Source organism: Triturus cristatus, chromosome 9 (assembly GCF_964204655.1).
Source record: "Triturus cristatus chromosome 9, aTriCri1.1, whole genome shotgun sequence".
Lineage (NCBI taxonomy): Eukaryota > Metazoa > Chordata > Amphibia > Caudata > Salamandridae > Triturus > Triturus cristatus.
Genome location: NC_140592.1, coordinates 815,076,010 through 815,098,930, shown reverse-complemented (window position 1 = coordinate 815,098,930; position 22,921 = coordinate 815,076,010). Strand labels below are relative to the sequence as shown.

The following is a 22,921-nucleotide window of genomic DNA, read 5'->3' as shown; positions in this document are numbered from 1 at the left end:
CTAAATAGGATATGCTGAATATACATATGGTTAACTGAATCATTAGCCGGCAACATTAGACATGATGGAGTAAGAAGTGTATTAGTGGCAATAAATATTATGTGATAGTTACTCCAGCCAGAGTTAATAGCCCCAAGATGACGTAGTGGATAAGAGGAATATAGCTTCTAAGTATATAATAGTACTAAACATCAGAAGGACAAATGTCTTATTTTTTAAATGGACACTAAGGTGGATAACATTACAAGATATGAGGTAATGTCCGTAAAGTAGATCTGATAGCATATTAAAGACACAGTGTTAAAGAAAGATGCACATTAGAGCTGTTCATCCCTGATTTGTAGCCAGCACAATAGATTCTAAAGAGAAACAATAATTTATAAGCCAGTTTGAGGAGATCAGAAAATGTAAGTCAAGACGAAGCAACATAGCAAGTAACACCAATCACAATAACAGAGTTAAAGAGGATAGGGCTGTCATCAATTCATGCCTATGAACCAAAGCTGAACATATCCCACACAATCAAGATGTTCTTTCTAGTTTTTGAATGCCAAGACGGCATGATCATTTCCAACTCAGTTTTACTGTCAGGAAGTGCTGAACCAAGAAGTTATAGAACCAGTATCATCTTAAAACCCTGGTGGTTCACTACAGTTTGCAATTTGACCACCCCCCACGCCTGCAAAATACCCATTGCACAACCCAGACTTTCCTGAAATCTGCTAGAAAATCTCTCAAAAAAAGTTAAACAAAACATCTGAAATCCATGTCCTTAACAATTGAGTCCCAGCTAGTCTGAACAGGCGTACTAATGGATCTTGTTATTTTATGTATCCCAGATTACCTAATGGCAGCATCTACCCTTTGGCCAAACAATAATCAGCCTTCCAGTTTGTGGGAGCTATTTTCTGATTAGACTCATATGCGTATATTAACATGAACCAATTCCAATTTTTCGGACCTATGCTTATCTAGGCTTCAACTGGGCCTCGACTCCTTTGGAAAATATAACTGCTTTCCCATAATACAGAAACAACCTGAACGTTCAGGTAAAAAGAACCTAACCTGGGGGTGTCAGAAAATCAATTGGATTCCGAAAATCACCCAAAACAAGGAAGAAAGGGGCAAAACTTTTCCTTTCTTGAGTCCCCTCACTCACCAGGGTTTCCCCACGGTGACATGCTTCATCATTGGGGTCCTCTCAGTCCTCTACAGGCTGAGGCATGCTGCAACTTGCGGATTACGTAGGAGCACTCAAAACAAATTATGTGTAGTGCAAGTGTAGTGATATGGAGTGGGACAAGATAAATTAAAATAATCAACTAGTGGGCCAAATATATTTTATTCTTGCTCCTAGCTAATTAGTTAAAAACAGGGTGATATGCTAAAGGCCCTAACTATAATGGATAGGTGTACTTAGCATATGGTCAACTAGTTTCGAGCTTCCCCAGCTCTTCTTCAGGATGACACTGGGACCAGCCCAGTGCAAAAACCACTCCTAGTAGACCTAATTACGGTGAAACAAGTGAAAACGCTGCGACTAATAAGCATGCGTTACAAATAATACATACGTAAGTATACGTCTGGCAATATATCTTAGGAAGCAACACTATGCCTCATGGTCAACGGAGGGGGTGTGGAGATCTCGTACACTTGTACGTTGAAACCATACTCTGGTACACCTACTAGAGCCCAAGCCTCACGGACCGCATACTCATAATAATCATCATGTGTTTATATTTTCTCATTCTACACCACACACAGCAAATGTGCACTGCATATTTTGCAATGATATGGTGTTCACAAAAAACTCTGGAGGGAGCCTTTTCTACATTCAGTGATCTTCCTGCATACACACAGTAAAACTGTACATCTATGAGACTTTCGATTCTTTATTGTGACACATTTGTTCTGCCACCTCCGATTACATCAGGTCAGAAAGACCTTCAATATATTCATATTATGGGGAAAGTGCTAACATGGTGGGTTTATATGGTGGTTTATAATGCTAAACTCTGATTTGGTGCCAGAAAGATCCATTTGCTCATTTGATGTTGACTGTGGAATTCTTCATTGCTTCCTATCTTAGAAAATACTATATAAAGCCCTCAATTTGGACGTAGGAGGAAAACTTTTCTGAGGTTCTGGGGATGCTTCCTGATTTCTTGTCAATTTACTGCACAATTTTAAGCTTAGGATTTTTTTCTGATTTGGCTCATTATTGCATTTATTTATGATGCCAAGAGCCTTTATGGCAATTGATCTCTTATGTTCCCTGATGGTTGATTTATTGAACTGAGCTATGTGTTTGCCTTCTCTATCATACCTATATGGTTTTCTCAAAACTACAGACCTCAAACTACTTTTTTGGAGTCAGTCCTTACTTTCTTATTGACTATTGTTGCTATTGTGTTTGAATCTTGTTTGAAGGGACAGATTGCTTTATATATTGTTAAGGTTAACACCATCGCTGACCCTGCATCTAGATGCCACTATCATATAATCTACGTGATAGGACGCTCACAGTTTTGAGTGCCCATACAGGAAGATTAGAGATAATATAATACTTCTTTCCAGTGATAATGTTTGTTTTGTCCCCGATCGGCATTCTGCTTGCACATTCCAAAGTCCATGATTTGGATTATTTGCTGTATTCCAGCAATCCAGAGCCGTTCCCGAGTGAGGATAGTGAGTATTAGGACAAATGAATTGTAAGACTTTGTGGCATTCAGATGGTACATTGTGGGATTTGTAGTTGAAAGCGCAGATTTGTGTGGAGTCATGAATTACACTGCATGTTAGATTTTTGGTTATGCACTTCTGATCTGTAGTTCATTAAGTGGTTTAATTACTGTGATTTTGATGTGTGTGTCGTATCTGTGACCTAAAATGTTGGTATTTGTCATTGTGTTGGTTTAAATAAGGGGCTGATTTTGTGTTTGGGTTTTCTAGGTTTATTGTTCATTAAAATAATTGGGTTTTTCCTAATACAAGAACTTGAGATATATTGTTGAACTTGTATGCAAAATGGTAGTGGGTTTTGTGGCGCGCCACATACACAATTAGATAGGCATTTTTGGGAATTAATTGTAACTTTAGGATGAATGTGTTCTAATCTTGATTGGTATCTGTTTATTCTTTGGTGCACTAGTGAGCTCGCTAATCAGGGTGGATTACTGCAGGATGAAAATCTGCCATATGGCAAATTTGCCTAGTGTGGTTAGCAGTAGCTGTGAAGGTACTGTTTCTGTTTCTTAATTTGTAAGATTAAATTCCTTTGTTTTCCTGCTTTTCTCATTTTTTTGGGATTGGGCAGGCAATATTTATTTTGTTGTCTGTGTGTGTTGTTGTGGAGAAAGACATTTTGTTGATTTCTGATAAAAAAAGGAGTTGCACCGCAATTGGTTGGCTGTCACTGAGTTGCCCAGGAATTGGAGAGACGCCACTACAAGTTGCGCTATCATTGGTTAGTTGCCGCTGTAGATTGAGCTCTAATTGATTTACCTATGTCATAGCAGAGCTTCAATAGATTGCTTGTCTTTTCTTTTTTTTATGTGTTTTGTGAATAATTTCATTGTGAAAATGGGTGCTGGTTTGAGAAAACCTACAGTTTTTAAAGTTCTTCCTAATGGAGCAGCGCAATTTAAGCTCTACTGTTACATGTTACGTCACAGAAATATACTAGCATTTGACAAAATATTCACTGAGTACATTAACTTCATTAACGTGTGTGAAACATTTAAATGTATTAATGGACTGAAACTATTGAAGAGACTAAAAATGTATACACGTGAGCACTTATGTTCAGTTTAAACATGTATATTCATTTTTACATTTATACTTCAAGCTATGTTTGCATATGGAAACATAATACTCCTTTACTCACGTTTTGCATTTATTCTTCAAGTTAAACATGTGCATTTATAATCATGTAATCAAGCTCATATTAACTGCTAACTTAAATTAGCCTGACCACAAGTCTCAGTTGAAATGCATTTTGCTTTGCCAACATGCTTTTCTTTCCTTGCAGGTAAATCTTCATGATTTTTGTTAGTTTGAGAAAGGCTTGTTGTTTGTATTAGACTGCTGTTCAGTGGCAGCTACCATTAAAATTAAAATAATGGGGTGCGAAGGTGCGCAACTCACCATAAATTAGGGAGCACGACCACTGCTGCACTCCTCTCAGCTTTCCATGAGCAGGAGGAAAAGGAAAGACTTACTTCCTGCCTGTGGAACGCATCTCCAACCAATCCTGGAGCTGCTCTCATGCTGTAAAAGCAGCTCCAGGATTGGTGGGAGCAGGCTAACCCAGCGTTCATTTTGAGGCTGGGGGCCTGTGCCAGCAATCCCCAGGCTGTTTCACAGCCTTTGGATTGCTGGGTCAACAGTGCGCATGTCAGGCTGGCCAGTCCGACATGCGCACTGTAGACCAGTGCTGCCATCCTGCATATGCGAAATTCAGCCCCCCCCCCAGTCCTTGCCCTGTGTACAGCGTGAGCCGGTGAGTTGGCAAATAAAAATTTGGTAGCCCATTTTATTTATTTATATTTGCCTCCTGCACTCGCAGCAGGCGGGGCGATGTTCCTCTGCTCCCGAGGAGGAGCCGCCCCTGCTGTTACAGAGAGGCCTGGAGGGAAGAACTTGGCAGTGAACATGGAGAATTAATGGAGGAAAGAGGCCTTTTGTTCACCATGTACCAGGATGGCAAGATAATTTGATTGGTTCCTGGTGGTGTGAAAGGAGATAAGGATTTTTCTGAATCTCTTGGTACTTTAAATTGGTGTTCACACAGTTAAAACCAGCAGAAATTCCCATTAGACTTCGAGAGGTACAGACCTCTCTGCTTGCCCTATTCTTGCAAGTATGAAGCTTTATGCTAAACACTTATTTCCTTTTTCCAGGATTTCTACTGATGTCTAATTATGCTGACACCTTCTATGCTCCTGAATTAGAGTCACTTAAAAGATGACTCCATATTTGATTTATGTTTAAAAGAGATAAAGATAGTTTCTTTATGGAGCACCTGTTTGTCTTAATCTGTATCTTTATTTGTGGATATCACAATTCTGTATCTCATTTTGCTGCGCTTCAACCTACTGAGATATTTCAGCACACATATTCATTGTTATACTTATTGAACTTTCATTTGGCTTGCATATATACTGGATTGATCGGTAATCCAAATAAAACCCTTTAACTGTTTGAATGACTTTATTCGATATAAAAATATCATAAAAGTATGTACATTGTGAGGTCATCCTAAAAATCCATGATAGTACAACATAAGCGTTAAAAATATAAAAGGTAAATATGTACAATTAGTAAACCGTAAAAACACTTCCTATTATAGCAGGGGCAGATGCTCAAATATCTCCAATGGCCAAATTCTTATGAGATCTTAACAGTTTGTTTCGAATCGACCAGGCACACCCCAGAAATTTGGCTACCCCGCAAACCACCACCAGGGAAGAGACATCGGTTAAGAGGAAGCGAAGTGTCACCCTGTAATTCTCAAAGCCCAGATTCCTGCAAATGGGTCTAAGCCACTTCCTCCTAGCCGCTCTGCAAATTGGGCATGCAAAGAGGAAGTGGGAAATAGATTCGCTAGGAGCAGGGCACCCAGGGCAGTCAGCAGATGTTGGAGTCTGACAGTTTCAACCTGCTACCAAGGAGTTAAGTGGGAGAGTCCCGAACCTAAGCTTCATGTAGAGCGTTCTATCTCGGGGCACTGAATGTAATCCAGGTATTGCTCGGCTTTTGCCACCAACTTGTGCTCAAGGAACTGGTTAGTAAGAATACCCCTTTTGGGGTTCCTATCTTCCTCTCCCTTCACCCAGACCCAGTATGCTTTTTTGATGACATGCTTTGCCGGTGGGGTCTGATTGAGCCATGTCTCCCCATAGCCAATAACGGTCACCAATCGCTTTTAATTGCAGATCCATTTGATCTTGTTGCCTGTGTTTAACTTGATGATCTCATCCAGGGCATCAGCGTAGCTGACCAATTCAGGGGTGTGTCTCAAGCGGACCCAGAAAAGCAGTGGGCGTAATCTTGCAATATCCCTAATGGAATGTTTACCCAAATCCATACAGAGTGGTAACAAAGGGGTGGAGGGGGGGAGGGAGACCAATCCTCTCAAAAAATGGTTCTCTGATTTCACCAGATCACATGAGTTCTCGAACCCCCATAACTCCGCTCCGTATAGTGCTGAGGGTAGAGCCTTCCCATCATAAATCTCAAGGGCCGCGACAATTGGTCTGCTAAAGGAGAGCCGCTGTTTTCTTAATATAGCACCCGCCACCCTCTTGTGATTAAGGAACATTTTGGTTAAATGGTCATTCCATTTCATCGACTTGTTGATCCTGATTCCCAAATAGTCAAAGGAGTCTACGATGTCTAAAGGCGTGCCATTAAGTGAAATGTCATTCTTGAAAAGTTTGGAAGGGGAGAGTGTCATTAGTTTAGTTTTGGAAGTATTAATTACTAAACCCCGTGCGTCACAGAACTGACAGAACCTATCAAGCAGTTTTTGGAGGCCACTTGGACTTTTTGACATGAAAAGGGTGTCGTCGGCAAAAAGGAGAGTGTTTTTTTTTTTCCCCTACCAGGGCTGGGGCGTCTGAAGGCACCTCTCTCAAATAATCAACCACCCCGTTTATGTAGAGAGAAAACTGGGTTGGGGCCAGCACACATCCCTGGCGAACTCCCCTATCTACCGCCACCCTGTCTGTCAGCTGGCCCTGGTTGCCCCACCTGATCTTTGCATAATTCCCCTAGTGGAGGCGCATGATGATATCCAGGATCACAGGTGGAAAGCCCAAATCGGACAGGACCGCCCAGAGTTTGGAACAAGGGACCAGGTCGAATGCGGTCTTTAGGTCGATAAAGGCCAGATATAAACTGCCTTTCCCAATAACGACCGCTTTCCAGTAGATTGTGAAAAACCGGAAGACCTGGTCCATCGTGCACACCCTGTGTCTAAAGCCCGCCTGGAAATGTGAAAGCACATTGGCTTCGTCTAGCCAAATCCTGACCCTCATAAGAAGGACCCTGCCAACCACCTTCTGAATTACATCAATTAGGCTTATCGGCCTATAATTGGCAGGCTCCTCCCTATTCCCCTTCTTGAATATGGCTACCACTTCGGCGCCCTTCCAGGAGTCCGGAACAGGATGACCTCTAGCAATTAGATTCAATATAGAAAGAATAAGGTCTGCCCAACTTTTTGGGTCATGGAGAAGGAGATCGCCCAGAATGCCATCCGGGCCTGCCGCCTTCCCATTTGTCAGCCCTGAGATGGCAGAAGAGACTTCGCTAAGCTTAAAAAGGTCCAAAGCACTGACCGAAACAGGGGTCGCAGCTGTTGGGGAATCCTCAGAGGGTGGGAGGGGCGCATCGCTGGGCAATTGTGAGTGGCAATAAGCCTCACTGTACAGCCTAGTGAAGTGTGTGTGCCACTGTTGCGAGGAGATATGGTTGGGGATCGAAGCCTCAACCATGCGGCTACCCTTATCAACAAGTCCCCAAAACAGCGTAGCGTCCCGTGTAAGAGCTGCAGATCGAAGATCCTGCCAGTGCGCTTCCTCCCATATACGGTTAGCTAGCTCGATAGACTTAGCGTACTCTTTCCTAGCATGCCTAACAAGAGAGATGTTGTTACTTTGGAAGGCAACAGTTAGCTTACATCTCTTCTCCCTACAATCCCTGGAATACCACGGGTTAGTGGACCCAATAATTGGTTTATTAGTGCGGGACTCTGGAATGGTGAGAAGAAGACCCATTTTATCGATAAAATCTTGGTAATAATGTGTGAGGGGGGAATTCTGTGCACCCATAAGGGGCTCTTGAAGAAATCCAAACTCCCTAGACTTCTGCTCTACCAAGGCTCTTATTTTGCACAGTTTGTCCTCATCATGTGCAACCTTATGCCATTTAAGGTGTCGGTTACAGTGAGAAGGGACTACCTCTTTTGTTATCAGTTTTGTTGCATTAACAGATTTGGAGTCCGACCAGGAATTGTTTAGGAGCATACAAAGCGGATTATGATCACTATCCTGAGTTGGTATAATTTCCATGTCCACTAAATCATGCCAGAGTCGTATGTCCAACAAGATATAGTCTATCCTGGACGGGCAGCTAGCTCTGTTGTATGTATTAGCCCCGCACATATCGGAGCGTGACCTGCCGTTTACGGCTCTGAGGTTATGCTCCAGGGTGAAGGCACACATTTGTGTGGCCCTTTGAGAGCACTTCCTAATTGGAGCCAAACTAAGGGGAGGGATTGCAAATTTAGTATCCTGATCACCAAAATACCCAAAACATCCACGGTACAGAGAGGTTCATATGTGCAATTAAAATCTCCAGCCACAATAACCGCTGAGTTGGGGTTAATTTTGGATAGCTCTCTCTCTAATAGTACTATGGATGAAGAGAATTGGGCCCCAGGAGACCCTCTAGCATAGACGTTAAAGATTTCCATTTTGAGGCCTTTTTTTGGGCCTTTCATCGTCAAATGTAAAATATCAATCGAGGGAGTTGGATGAGAGGATACTGCCCAGTTTAGACAAACATTTATCCAAATATGAAGTCCCCCCGCTGGGCGGCCTTTCCCAATTCTCGTAGCTGGAATATAGTGGGTGGCAAACCCATGCTTGTGGAGGGGCACCGTGCTCCAAGTTTCTTGGAACAAACAGATGTATTGGCCATCTATGAATGTGTTCCACTCAGGGAGCAACAGTTTTTTTTGTAGCCCAGCAATGTTCCAGGAAAGGAAGCGTAGTGGCCCTTTGGAGATGGCCGCAATTCCAATACCTCCTACGCTTACATCGCTGTTGTGGTCAGCCAATGAAATCCCCCACTCCACTTGCCCTACCCCCCTAAGAGTTGAATAGGGGGCTATACCGTCCTTTTTCCCCTTTTTGTTTTTAATATCGGGAACTAATAGGGAAGTTTTGTCCAGTCAATCTACTGTGGTTAGGCCTGACTCGATTTCCTCCCCAACAAATGACCATAAAGGAGAGTTGCGGAACTGGACTGTCGATGGTCCTGGCGGAGAAGTACGAAATTCTAGTGCCACCAGATTTTCAGCTATTTCAACATTAAATAACTCAATACAATCTGTCCATGAGCCATCTTTTTTGATCCTCAATACCTTTGCCAGATCCTCCCGTATTACTGACCTGCAACCCCTCACATATCTTATCCAATGAATTACTTTATTATGAAGGGATTCTTTGGTTTCATGACTGTGGGGGCTCATAGGTTTAGGGAACTTGGTCATAAAGATTGTGGGAATAGGGCCCCTTGAATATATATTGCCTTTGTTGGGCCTTGGATAGGGCCGGACCAGCTGCTCTTCCCTAGTCAAAGCCATGTAGTCACGGTTGGCTCCCAGGAGGGGTCGATCCAGTAGGCCATCTCTACTACCCTTACTGGAACCCGGATCTAGGTGTAGTTTAGATTGAGTGAGGGGGTCAGAGGTAGCAATGGAGGGCCAAACTTGGGACCCCTGGCATTTTACTAGTCATCGCCCAGCCCCTTCAGAGTTCTTTCCCCCCGAAACCTGACATGATCTAATAGTAGTCGGGTGGGGGGGGGCTGGGCCAGGAGATCTATTACCAAGCAGATCCACCTTAACCCTCAACATAGCCAATTCCTTTTCAAGGGAATCCACTCTTAATTGAAGGGCATCATTCAGGGGGCCACAAACGCTGCAGGACGATGAACTAACAAGGGGCTTAGCCATCCCTGCTTTGCTAGGGGTGGAAGTTTCAGTAGACTCTGCACTGAGATCTAAAACAGCATACCTATTACAACAGGGTAATTGGGCGGACATACATTCACTATTAGCAATTACGGGGACGCTTGGATCAACATTTTTAGGTGGAGGTGAAAGTCCACAAATACTCTCCGCTGGGCCATGTCCCTCATGAGTATAAGATTTATTTAATGGCTTCTTAGTAAACATAGCTGGAATAAGTCTCTCATGTGGAAGTGTCCGTGCTGGCGCAACCACAGGCTGATTTCCACCGATGGCTAAAGTAGTATCAATGTTAGTACCCAAAATCTCCTCACAATCATTCACTATGCCCTCGATCCTTGTTAGGACACAGTTGCTGGCAGCATGGGCAACTTTTTTGGCTTTCCTCCCTCTTTTACTCGTCAGTGGGCCCCCACCCTCAGGTAACTTCCTCTTCCCCATTGATAGTGAGCCACAGAACCCGGAGATTGATGCACAGTCAACAAGTCACAATGGACCGCAAGCTGAAGTAAACAGTTATCTCGTCCACAACCGCAACAGTACTTACAGTTGTAAGCTCCTACTTCGAGTGTCAGAGGGCTTGCCCAGCCCGGCCTCCTTCGGCCTTTGACGGGCAAGGACGGGCCCGCCCTTGGCCCGGGCCTCGCCCGGGCGTTGCCCGTGCGCCACCCGCGCTGCGGGTCAACTGCGGCGCTTAAGTGGGTCCCAGGCGCTGCCTGATGACTTCAGCGGCAGGCGCCTGGGGCAGAGGCTGCTGGGAGATGTAGTTTGCCGCTGGCCATTCCCCTCACGGCGGCGATAATGAAGATTGGTGGGATGGAAGAAGTAGAATCCCCCAACGATGGCCGTTTCCCTCACGGTGGGCTCGCGGGTCAGAAGTATGGCACCAAATTGATAGCGCGCGTCCCGCGCTGCGGGTCAACTGCGGCGCTTAAGTGGGTCCCAGGCGCTGCCTGATGACTTCAGCGGCAGGCGCCTGGGGCAGAGGATGCTGGGAGATGTAGTTTGCCGCTGGCCGTTCCCCTCACGGCGGCGATAATGAAGATTGGTGGGCTGGAAGAAGTAGAATCCCCCAACGATGGCCGTTTCCCTCACGGCGGGCTTGCGGGTCAATAGTATGGCACCAAATTGATAGCGCGCGTCCCGCGCTGCGGGTCAACTTCGCCGCTTAAGTGGGTCCCAGGCGCTGCCTGATGACTTCAGCGGCAGGCGCCTGGGGCAGAGGCTGCTGGGAGATGTAGTTTGCCGCTGGCCGTTACCCTCACGGCGGCGATAATGAAGATTGGTGGGCTGGAAGAAGTAGAATCCCCCAACGATGGCCGTTTCCCTCACGGCGGGCTCGCGGGTCAGTAGTATGGCACCAAATTGATAGCGCGCGTCCCGCGCTGCGGGTCAACTGCGGCGCTTAAGTGGGTCCCAGGCGCTGCCTGATGACTTCAGCGGCAGGCGCCTGGGGCAGAGGCTGCTGGGAGATTTAGTTTGCCGCTGGCCGTTCCCCTCACGGCGGAGATAATGAAGATTGGTGGGATGGAAGAAGTAGAATCCCCCAACGATGGCCGTTTCCCTCACGGTGGGCTCGCGGGTCAGAAGTATGGCACCAAATTGATAGCGCGCGTCCCGCGCTGCGGGTCAACTGCGGCGCTTAAGTGGGTCCCAGGCGCTGCCTGATGACTTCAGCGGCAGGCGCCTGGGGCAGAGGCTGCTGGAAGATGTAGTTTGCTGCTGGCCGTTCCCCTCACGGCGGCGATAATGAAGATTGGTGGGCTGGAAGAAGTAGAATCCCCCAACGATGGCCGTTTCCCTCACGGCGGGCTCGCGGGTCAGTAGTATGGCACCAAATTGATAGCGCGAGTCCCCTTTAACTATATTTGATGATTACGGGTCCTTTTTGTGGGGGTCACATTGGCTTCACAAGTTAGACATGTATTGTTGGTGTTTTCTCCCTTTCAATGCGTCACGTCAACTAACAAAGGTCCTAACTACCAATTGGGAAAATGTTTTAACAACTTGACTAAGAGACTTGGGGCCTTATTCTCATGCGGTTAGGAAGGCCTCCTAACGACATTTGCTCCGTCCAAATTGGATCGGGAACTTGTCTTTCCAACCGACTCGGAAAGGTTTCCAATCGACCGAGTACGATGCGAGATAGGCGTTAGGAATATCCAAATCTAAACCCGACAGAATTTGGAATTACGAGCTGTACGGAGCAGAATCGTACATCTCTACAGGCTGTGTTTCCAAACGACTGAGTACGATGCTGGATTTGGAAGCCTTTCCTAATTGTGCCATCTGACTCGAATTGGCAGTCGTAATCAGACTTTGGGGGCCACCCTGCACCTAGAGCCTTACCAATCAGGCTCGTGGGGATACACAAGGGTCTCCGCTTACCTGCCATGCACAGTGTGGCAGGCACCAGGTGGTGCCCGCCACAGGGTGCCCAATTTTCTCCAGCCACCCCTTTCTTCAATGGGAGCCTATGCATTCGGTCGGACAAAGGCTCCCATTGAAGTGAATGGGAGTCCAACCAAATCGTATCTGGAAGCATCCGGATACATCGTACTCGGTCGGTTGGACTCTCCCGATCCGATTCAGTTGGAAACCATTCCCAAACCCATTCGGTCAGGAAGCTTTCCGAACCGCATCAGAATCAGGCCCTATGTTGTAAGGCCCAGTGCTTTTTCAATATTATGGAAGATGAAAAGGCTCACCCTAAAGATACCACTGCAAATGAAATGATGACGGATGTTGGTTTACTTGGCAGGGATAAGATGTGCAAGATGAATTGGGTTATTTACTGTACACCAGATGGAGTTGCAATTTAGTCTAAAGATAAGTATTCAGTAATTAAAATTAAAGCGAGAGAGTCAAGACTCTAGTTGTTCCAAGTTCTTAAAAATGTGACCTGCCTCTTGAATTAAAACATACAGTAAAAGAAGATGTATGGGATTTCACAGGTAAAGTGATTGGATTGATAAACAGTGCAGAGCCAGTAAAAATTACCATTAAATGAGATGCAGCTTACGCCAGGACTTGACAATATAAACTTTCACGAGAAGCAGAGGAAGGAATGAAGCCCATAAGAAACAAAATGGTTGAACAGGGTATCCTACAAGAGGTGCTTGGTGGTCCTTGCAACTTACATGTGATGGATATTTAAAAAAAAAACAAATAGTAAGTGGAGGGTGGTCCAAGATCTTAGTAAAATAAATAAAATTGTAGTTCCATAATGTCCAGTAGTACCAAATATACTACATTAGATCCAGTAGCTGCAGTTCTTCCTGGTTGTCTAAAATTCATAGCAGCTGTTTGTCTCCCAACTGAGCAAACTGTGGGAACTGTAATGGGCTATTCGCTGATTGTGTTTGTATCTCATTTAGTTGACATTTTGCTGATTCGTACACAAACTCGGAACATGACAAACAGCAGCCTGTCAACATATGAGCAGATATTATTGGCAGTTGACAACATATCAATAAGAAGGTTAATACTTTAAATCCTGCAATGCTGCTGCCGATTCCAAAGAATTATGAAGATGAAGTCTCCAACTATGACTGCATTGATGTAATAGAATTGTGTGCCAAACCAAGACCAGACATCAATGATATTCCTCTTGTAATGGCTGATCTGGCTTTATTGGTGGTTCTTGTCTTAGAGACCATCAAGGAATGCTAAGAGCAGCTGGAGAATTTTGAGCGTGGGCTATTTTTCTGCTCATTGTTGCATTTATTTCTAATGCCAAGAGCCTTTATGGCAATTGATTTCTGATTTATTGAACTGTCCTACATCTTTGCCTTCTGTATCAAACTTTTATATTTTAATAAACCTTCACTGTTTTCTCAAAATTGCTGATCTCAAACTTCCTTTTTTGAATCAGTAATTTGTTTTCTAATGGACTGTATTTTTGCAATGCTGTTTTGAATTTTGTCTTTAGCAACACATTGATTCACCCATTTTGGAGGTTAATACCGTCCTCAACCACGCATCCAGGTGACACGATCAGGCAGATTATCTAAGTGATAGGTGCCCACAAGGTGCATGTGAAATCAACTGATCCAGTAATGAAGGCAGAAACCATTACATCCTCAGATAAGATTGCCTCGTAAAATGAATGCCAACAGTTCTTGCTACAAAGTCTTCATACTTACTGCGGGGTCAAGTGCCTTGTCTTGTTCCTAATCTGACAAACTTCAAAAAAGCATAAGGCGCCTTACCATAGTAGAAAAAGAATCTAATTGATTACTATCGCTACCTCACTAATGCAATTTCTTGGGCACCCCCACTTAGGGAAAACGGACAAGCTAAATGAAGAATAAGAACCAATGTATCAAAAGGTTTGTGGGCGGAATATGCATTATCATAACCATCAATTGCAGTAAAAGGCTGACACGAGGGGAGCGGCTGCCTTACAACATTTTATTTGCATGAGATTTTACTGTCAAAGCAGGACTTCCTCCTATGCTGCAAGCCTGCACAAAAAACTCTCTTGCACGAGTAATTGTGGAGCAGAGCAACAGTGGAATATCGTATCCTTAGAGGCAGATATTTAAAAAGAAAAAAACTAACTATAATGATTCAGGTTAATTTAGTTCCCTCTTTCCAGGCTACCTGCAGTTTCATTAAATATGATTTTGTTTATTCCCATTATTTTACATACAGTTCCACCAAACATATTTTCAGTCATCCACTTAAGGCAACTCAACTATTACAGCAAAAGATCTATGTTAGGTTAATATATGCATGTGTGTGTGGTAGAAAATTAGCATGGGTGGAGTTTGTGCTACACAAAGCACCACTGTAAGGGTATGGTTGCTCCAGCATGAGGGAGAGAGCACAAAGGCCAGATATTGAGATGCTGGTGCTTTGGGGCTTTATTGGGTCCTTAGAATAAATGGGTTATATTTTCAGTGAATTCTTTTAAGCATCAATGTTTGGCTTTCGGGATTAATAATCCCACAGATCTCGTACATTCTATCTCGCCAAAGGGCACAAGCTCTGCAACAAGGAATACATCACATCATGACACACTGGCCCTACACACAGCCTTCCTTCTGCTATAACTTTAAGAGCGAGCTTCCTTTGACAGCAAATACACTGATTAAATGATTACCTGGGCGGAACTGCTTCACCACAACAAAGCACTGCCGAGTTGTATTGAAGATAAGGATCGAAACACTAAGAGGGAAAAAAAGAGATAATGTGAAGAAGCAGCAATATTACTGCCAGCAGTTGGATGCTATGCATGAAAATAGCTGTTTTCCACCCCTCATAGAAAACATTAACAAGCAACCCAGGTCACTTTGAAGACACATGCATTAGCGAATAAAGTTATAGACAGTAAGCAAAGCTTACAGGAAAAATATCAATGATTTGCGCCGCACTGAAGCTTTTACCAATACACTTAGCTATAAATGCGAGCCAATGAATTTTAGAAAGCAGCTGGGAAAGTAGCCCAAAACCGAAAGCATCCTCGAGAGTGCTTAATGGTGGTTCTGCTCAGGAAGAGAACAGTAATTTTATCTCTGCCAGAGTGGCTTTATCAACATGTAAGAGATGGGCAATAAAAATTCAGAACTTACTGTTCCATCTCATTAAAAGACATTATGCAAGACAAAATGATAAGGACAAAGTCAAAAAGATGTTATTTACCTTCCTTATTAACAATGTCACAAAAATCCACTCTTCTCGAATCCAGTGCATTTCTTAATCATATTACAACATATTCCAATCTAGGCCCCAGCAAACATTTAGATATGCCAGCTAAATTAGTGATATTCCCGAATTTCGCATTAGGCGAAATTAGTGAAATTTCTAAAATTCCACTTGGCTTTTCTTTTAAGTGAGTGAGCACCTGTCTTAACCCCATTGGTGCTCAGGGCGGTCTAGTGCATCCCCGGCAGCATCTGATGACGTCAGCTCACCATGTGCATGCTGATGTCATCAGATTGCCGAGGAGGGGGGGGTTGGAAATGGCAGCGGAAGCGTTTCTGCTGCTCCCCCATTGGATCCGTGTTGCGGGGGCCATGTGGAGAGCGCAAGCGCTCCTCACATAGGTCGGTGGCAGGACAGCCTAGAGCCATCCTCAGTGAGCGTGTGCTGAGGACAGTTTCAGGCCGTCCTGCCAACGGCCTGTGTGAAGAGCGGTTGCGCTCCCCACATGGTCCCCTGCAACACGGATCCATGGGGGGGGGGGGGCATCAGAAGCGCTTCCGCTGCCATTTCCAACTCCCCCTTCTCGGCAATGTGATGACATCAGCATGCAAATGGTGAGCTGACATCATCAGATGCTGCCGGGGATGTACTAGAATCCTTTTACTTACATCGCGTTTAGGAGAGAGGACGCCTTTTAGATAATCCTTCTCCGGGGTGGAAGTGGAGGGGGAGTGTTAGAATACAGAACACACACAAGGGTGAAAGGAAAGAGTTTTTTCTTTCCCCCTGTGTCAGTCTGTAGTGCATTCTTGCTCCACAATCCCGGGTGGGACACGATCGTGGAGCACTAACCCACACCGCTAGACCACCAGGCCTTTTTTTTGTCACTCCCTTTGGGGAATAATTTTTTTTGTATTCTGCCCACCCAGGAGTGCATTTCTGCTGTTTTTAGGCCGATCAGATCTCTGGTGAAGGGCGGTAGCCCACTAGACCACCAGGGCTTTTTTGTTGTTGTTGGGGAGCGGCCCTGGGGGTGCAAATATTAAATTCAGTCATACTTTTCAGCTGTATGTAAAATGATGGCAGCATTTATGTCAATTCGCATTATGTTTAAAAAGAATTTTCTAAGAAATTGACAATAAAATGTATACATTGGTTATCCGGATTAAGATTGGAAATTATTGTTTTGATAAATTCAATAGTAGTGCATGTTGTTCCACACAATTATCATGGTCTGGTTCTTCATAATATTACAGGACACATTCCAGCATAGCACATGCTAACAAGATCCCCATTAGATTAAACAATTTATCGTTTTTTTTTTTTAAAAAGAAGGTGTGCATCGTACACTTCCCTTTAGATTGAAAGATCGGCACTTTCTGAATATGTTCCTCCCACATCCCAAAAAACTATCCCTGTAGGTGATGTAGAGTCTGTGTCCGAAGAGGTGTGCGAAAGAAGAGTTGTATGTACTGCCTGAGTGTCCTTCTAATCCTGAGATATGTGTACCAGCATGTTTTAAACCGTACCACACACAGCTCAAGTATTGGGAGCAACCAGGAGAGCATAAGTTAACTGACTGGTCTATATTATTTTATATTTTTTGTTCAGTTTCACGGTTTGCGTTTTTTTTTATTCATTTCATTATATCTGTTGTATTTGTAGTAATAATTGGTTTTTCATCTCATTTAAACTGGTTTGTGTTTTCTTGTTTGTTAAAAAAAGTGATGTTGGTATGTATAGACTGGTGCTTGGCTGGCGGTATGTGTAGACAGGCGCTTGGCTGGCGGAGTGTGTGAACTGGGGCTTGGCTGGCAGTGTGTGGGCTGGCGCTTGGCTGGCGGTGTGTGGACTGGCGCTTGGCTGGCAGTGTGTGTGGATTGGCCCTTGGCTGGGAGTGTGTGTGAACTGGCCCTTGGCTGGAGATGTGTGTGTGGACTGACGCTTTATTGGCAGTGTGTGTGTTTTGTGACCAGCAGCAAGTCACTTCACCCAACACACACACAGCTACCGAAAAGCCAGTCCACACATTCCACCAGCTTCCTTGAGGTAGGATTTTTGTGTCTAATTTTGCATCTGGCTGGTGGTGAATGCGCTGGTGGTGTGTGTTGTTGGCCTCCGGCTGGTGGTGCGTGTGAGTTGACATTTGGCTGGTGGTGTGTGTGCTACACACACATTGCCTGCTATATGCCAGTCCACACACTCTGTCAGCTGCCAAGCTGTGTGATTGTTGTGTCAGTCCTGTGGGTGCATCAAAGTGATGAGCCCTTGAATGCCGCCGTTTGTTGATGTGAGTGTTGCAGTGTGCTGGGCCCGCAGCTGGTGGTGTGAATGGTTTTGTGTGCATCACGCATGAAAGGTGTGTGAATAGCATGTAATGTGGTTGGTGCTCTGACATGGCAATATGGCTATACAGCTAATGAGCTGGGAGTCATTCGTTTAGCATTCTGAACTTTCAATTATTAAAACTGAATTTAATTTCGTGAAATCTGTTCTTAATAAAATGTTGAACTTTTCATTCACCCTCATGCCAAATCCAACTAGTATGTGTGTGTACTTGAGGAGTAAATGGTTATGCAGTAATATTTGTCTTTTCTGTCTTTCTCTGCCAGGGTGTACATTGTCTCTAAGGAAAATCTACCAACTCTAGATATTTAAGTAAACTAGACACCAGAGGGACTCCAGGGTGGTTTGCTTGGATCCCTCAAAGAATTGGAATCTGCTGGGAGGCCCAAATTTCCTGCCACCCAGAGTTCCCACATATCTCCTGATAGAAATGGTACCTCACCTGTGTGGGAGGGCCTAGTGCCTGCAAAACAGTGGGGTCCAAGACGCAACGTGGCAACATCAACAAAAGGGGTATCTGCAGGTTTAAGGCCTGGGTTTGGCAGCCACCCAGAAAAACCTACAGAAGACAGGCATTTCTAGAATCTAGACACAGGGGGGGATTACAGGGTGGTGTGCCTCTCGATGACCTCTCAGAGGTTTCCTACCCACAATGCCCTGCCTCAAAATCTGACTAAAATAGCACATTTTCCTTGCATTTCTGTGATGTATTCTTCCTGAATCAGAGGGAATCCACAAAATTCCTAGCACCTAGTTTTTCCCCACTTGTCCAAATACAAATGCTGCCCCACTTGTTTTGGCTGAGCCTAGTGCTCGCAACAGGAACAGATCAAACTGACATCAATGGGAGTCCTTGACAAGGGACAATACGTGACCTTGTCTTGATCTGTTCTAGTTGCGGGCAATAGGCCCAGACACACAAGTGAGGAACCAATTTTTTCGGGAGACTTGGGGGAATGATAAGTGGTACGAAATTAGTTGCTAACTGCAGATTCCAGAACTTTCCATTACAGAAATGTGAGGAAAATGTGTTTTATTTGTCAAAGTTTGAGGTTTGCAAGGGTTCTGGGTAATAAATCAGGTGAGTTCCACGCAAGTCACTCCAACCTGGATTTTCCCAGGTGTCTAGTTTTAAAAAATGTGCAGTTTTCCCTAGGTGCCAGCTGAGCTAGACCCCAAAATCCACAGTTAGACATATTGCAAAAAAGGGTCAGGCTTCACAGGAAAAATGTGATGTGTGCATGTTGTGTTTTGGCGTCTTTCCTGTAGAGGCCAGTAGCCCTACTAACACAAGTGAGGTTCCATTTTTATCTTGAGATTTAGGGCAACACAGAATAGTAGAAGTGTTATTAGAAATTGTATTTCTCTGCATTTGTGCCTTCCAAATTTAAGACAGTGAGTAAAAAAGAAGACATTTTGAGTATTGCTCTCTAATTTACATGCTAGTTTGGGTACCCACAAATTCAGAGATGTGCAAATAACAACTGCTTATAAACTTCATATCTTGTCCCGATTTCGGAAATACATAGGTTTCCCTGATACCTATTTTAAAACTCTTTATAATTTACCATATAAATTGCTCTATATCTAGTACGCAATGAAAGGCATTGCAAGGTGCAGATCAGTTATTGGCTGTGGGTACCTCAAGTTCTTGGAAAATCCACAAACCCAATGTATCCCCGCAACCAGAAGGTGTTAGCGGATGTAAAGGTATATTACTTTTATAAATAGGCCTTGGTGATGAGAAGTTACAAATTAAAACGCAGCCACTACTGGACAATTGTTCCTACTAATTTTAATTTTTTTGTTTATTCAACAGTTAGTTTCCTTGAGAAAACCTTGAGGCATCTACACAAATGACCCCATGCTGAATTCAGAATGTTATCTACTTTTCAGAAATCCATAGCTCTCCACGATCAACCGTGGGTTTCACAGTTGTTTCCACCACAAACTGATAGCAGTTGAAAATGCAAAAACTAGGAAAAATGGGCTACCTCTTTGAAAAATGCCAAAACGATGGTAAAAAATAATAATCCTTCATTGCTGCATTTTTTTGGGAAAAAATACACTCTTTTGCAGAGCACATTTATCCTACTTTTCCCCCAAAAATCAAAATGTAGCTATATTTTGTCTACTTTTTCAGTTCCCGCCAGGGCAATCCACAAACTCTCTGTACCTTTAGAATCCCTGGATGTTGGAAAAAAAGGACGCAAATTTGGTGTGGATAGCCTAAGTGGAAAAAAGATATGGCGGCCTAAACACAAACTATTCTAAATAACCCAAAAAAGGCTTAGGTTTGTTGATGGTGGGGGTCCGGAGAAGAGGCCTAGCAGCGAGATATCAACTGTAGCATCCTCCCGAGCTTGGGCACCCGCCAAGGACTACACCACACACAGAGCTTAGTATAACATGTCTTTATTCTTCTGCTTGTAACTGAAAACTCAACATTCTAAACCTATATACTTCGCTCTAACACTTACCTAACAGTTCTAAGGAATCCTTCAGGAGCCAAAAAGGTTCCGTCTTGCTAACTCGCACAAAACTACATCTTCCACTCTGTTAAATATTTTTTTACAAACATATCTATAATTATAGCTCTATGATAAGTCTTCGTGGTGCTCTGATCACACATCCTGATCATGTCATCGGAAATTGGGGATAGGCAGTAGAAGTAACCATGATCTCCGTAGGCGAGCTAGGAGCAAAAGCAGTCAGGAAGTTTTCATTGTCCTTCCAGTCCCAGTTTCTACATTGACATCAGTGCCTGACGACCGATAAGCCACATGTCGGAAATGCAAGGAATCTTGCGTTATGGACTTCCCAGGACGTTGGGCAGTCACCATGAGTCCTCTTCCTTAGTACATCAATCAGGGAATTGTTAAGCGCACTACTGACCTGTGAGGGTCTCAAGGCGCTGGGGGAGGGTAAGCAGCTCCAGTCAGTCGAAGAGCCAGGTCTTGAGGGTCTTCCTGCAGATGTGCAGAGAGGAGGTGCATCTGATGTCAATCAGGAGCTCGTTCTAGGTCTTGGCCGCAATGTAGGAGAAGGCTCTTCCACCCGTTCTGGCTCTGCAGATGCGCAGGGTTTCGGCGAGTGCGAGGTCAGCGGATTGGAGTTTTCTCTTAGGTACGTGGAAGGATATTCTTTCGTTGAGGTATTGGGGTCCGGTGTTGTGGAGGCATTTGTAGGCGTGGGTGAGTATCTTGAAGGTTACTCTCTTCTCGACGGGAAGCCAGTGGAGGTCTTGCAGGTGTTGGGAGATGTGTTCTTGTTGAGGGTTGCAGAGGACAAGTCTGGCTGCAGTGTTCTGTATGGTCTGGAGTTTGCGGAGGAGCAGGGACTTGTTGATTCCGGCATAAAGTGCACTTCTGTAGTCCAGCCTGCTGGTTATGAGTGCGTGGGTGACAGTCTTTATTGATTCGGGGGAGATCCATTTGAAGGTCTTGCGAAGGATGCGGAGGGTGTTGAAGCAGATGGAGGTGACGGCGTTGACTTGTCGAATCATTGAGAGGGAGGAGTAGAGTACGATGCCGAGGTTCCAGGCATGGTCTGTGGGGCTGGGCGGGCTTCTGAGGGCATTGGGCCACCAGATGTTGTCCCACGCAGTGGGAGAGGGTCCAAGGACGAGGAACTCTGCCTTCTCCGAGTTGAGCTTCAGACAGCTGCTGCTCATCCAAGATGCTATGTCCTTCATTCCTTCCTGGAAGTTGAATCGGTGGTGGAGGGATCCTTGGTAAGGGAGAGGATGAGCCGGGTGTTGTCGACGTAGGAGACTATGTTCAGTCCGTGCTGTCTGACGATGGGCCATGTAAATGTTGAAGAGCGTCAGGCTGAGAGATGATCCTTGAGGTACTCTGCAGTTGATCTCTACGTGTTCGGAGATGAAGGGTGGCAGTCTGATTCTTTGGGTTCTGCCGGTGAGGAAGGAGTGGAGCCATACTATGGAGTAGATAGGACGTTTTAACGAATTATTCCGGTCAGCGGGTGCAGGCAAACGTCCTATCTACTCCATAGGGAGTAGATAGGACGTTTGCCTGCACCCGCTGACCGGAATAATTCGTTTTTCCTGGGTTCATCTAGAATCGCACAGTGATCTTCATGATCACAGGAGACAGGACGATTGCCTGTGATCCTTCACCACATCGTTCTTTTTGCCATCCCAGACTATTTGGAAGACAGGAGTCGATTCCCTTCACTGGGAAACTCCACTGGGAAAAATTCTTGCAGCGCATTACACCCTTGCTACTGCGTGCATACTCGCCCCTTGAATCGCTCTGGGCCCCGTTAGGCTGTCCCCATTGTCCCTGTCCTGATGAAGACCCGCATTGAGTAAGACAGTAATGCCCCCTTGGGTTGAAACGTCGACATATCCCCTGAACCAGCTGAAAGACTCTGTATAAAGACCTACTTATTCAGTCTACAGAACTATTCAAATAGCTTTTGTGTTCTGGCCTCTTTAAAAGAAACGTTAATACCATGGAAGTCACTTTGTATATATTACGCACCTTAACCACAGCACTGAGCACCACATGTCACTTTGTCACAAATTACAGTTTACCTTTTGTCGTGACAGCCAAGCAAATTGAATGTGGGGATTTATAAATGACGTAATTTATAAAACTTTTCAAATACCCCCTTTTTTGGTCTCTATGTGTGTTGCTTATGACAATTTGTCTTTTATGTGAATTAACCTATGATTGGTCTAATGTTTTAAGAAATAGTACACACCCGACAGAACCAATTGTTTGTTTTGTATATGACCGCCCAGGTTCTGAGGGATACTGGGTCACCTCATTGTTACTATAAGCCAACTGAGAAGGAAGCACAGGGGAGTAGTACCTGTCTAACATCTGTACAGTAACTAGATATTCCCTGTAGCAACCTGTAATCCTATAGTCTTTTACATGTAACCAGATTAATCCTGCATTGCAAAAATAATAATAAAGTCAGTTTTCTTATTTAACAACAAGCACTTACTGAACAGTAAATTATTATTATTTCGTGAATTATTGAGTTCTGAGAAAACCCGAAAGACTGCTCTAAGTAAGCCGTGTACTGTTCGCCTCATTTCCCTGAGAGTCAAGTGCAAAATGGGTGTACTTAGTGCTCAGTTTCCACATTCCCCAGTAGGACTGCTGTTGGATATTGGAGATAAGAGGCCTCAAT

The 22,921-nt window shown here is 44.4% G+C and overlaps 1 protein-coding gene across 6 annotated transcripts in view; it reads right to left on the bottom strand.

The window, feature by feature from the left end:
- Positions 1-22,921, bottom strand: part of NUDT14 (nudix hydrolase 14) — a 411,355-nt gene that overhangs the window by 118,388 nt on the left and 270,046 nt on the right. For all 6 annotated transcript variants that reach the window (XM_085626220.1, XM_085626223.1, XM_085626222.1 and 3 more), the window contains one exon: positions 14,868-14,932. In XM_085626220.1, the coding sequence (XP_085482346.1) occupies positions 14,868-14,932 (65 nt within the window). The remainder of the gene's footprint in view (positions 1-14,867; positions 14,933-22,921) is intronic.